Below are 582 nucleotides of genomic sequence, written 5' to 3' on the forward strand. Positions count from 1 at the left end.
TTTTTTTTTCTGTCAAGGGTGTCTCATAAACTCAATGTTATGCACACTGTACTTGGTCAATGAATCCGCCCAACAAAGAGAGATACGGGGCCGGATAGGTGGCAAAGATAGCAGCGGTAGCCTTGGCACCGGTGGCAGTCAAATTCCCTCCACAATAGTCATGTATTGCCTCTGCGAACATAAAATATGCAATCATTTACCGGTATGTCACGTGAAAGGTGAAAGTGGTCAGTCTCGATTGTTTTTTTTCCGTGCATTGTGTCCTCACCATAATACACAGCGTAAACCGACCCCGCGGCTAAAAAGGACCCCAGCAGCTGTGACAAAAAGTAGAGCGGGAGCATCTTCCACGCGAGGCGGCCATACACGCACATGGCGAAGGACACCGCCGCGTTCATGTGAGCGCCTGGTGGAGCCACGACGGAGCACATTGTGGCACAGATAGCATTTATCTTTACGATGGAAGGATGGGTCCGCTTTTATACCTGAAACTTTGCCTCCGACATGACACCCGAGCGCGACACCCAGCCCAAAGCCCAGATTGATGCTTATGTAATGTCCAAATGCTCCTTGTCCAGTCAC

General features: G+C 50.0%; 1 protein-coding gene across 1 annotated transcript; it reads right to left on the minus strand.

Annotated features, from left to right (window-relative positions):
- Positions 1–6: 6 nt before the first annotated feature.
- LOC109508768 (aquaporin-7-like) lies at positions 7–576 on the minus strand (the record flags this gene model as incomplete). The annotated part of the gene is made up of 3 exons (XM_019858743.1): positions 7–171; positions 269–406; positions 486–576. Coding segments are annotated over 3 exons (363 nt in total), but the record flags the coding sequence as incomplete, so codon positions are not given.
- Positions 577–582: the final 6 nt, after the last annotated feature.

The sequence above is a fragment of the Hippocampus comes genome, unplaced genomic scaffold, assembly GCF_001891065.2.
Source record: "Hippocampus comes isolate QL1 unplaced genomic scaffold, H_comes_QL1_v1.1 C16600386, whole genome shotgun sequence".
Taxonomy (NCBI): Eukaryota; Metazoa; Chordata; class Actinopteri; order Syngnathiformes; family Syngnathidae; genus Hippocampus; species Hippocampus comes.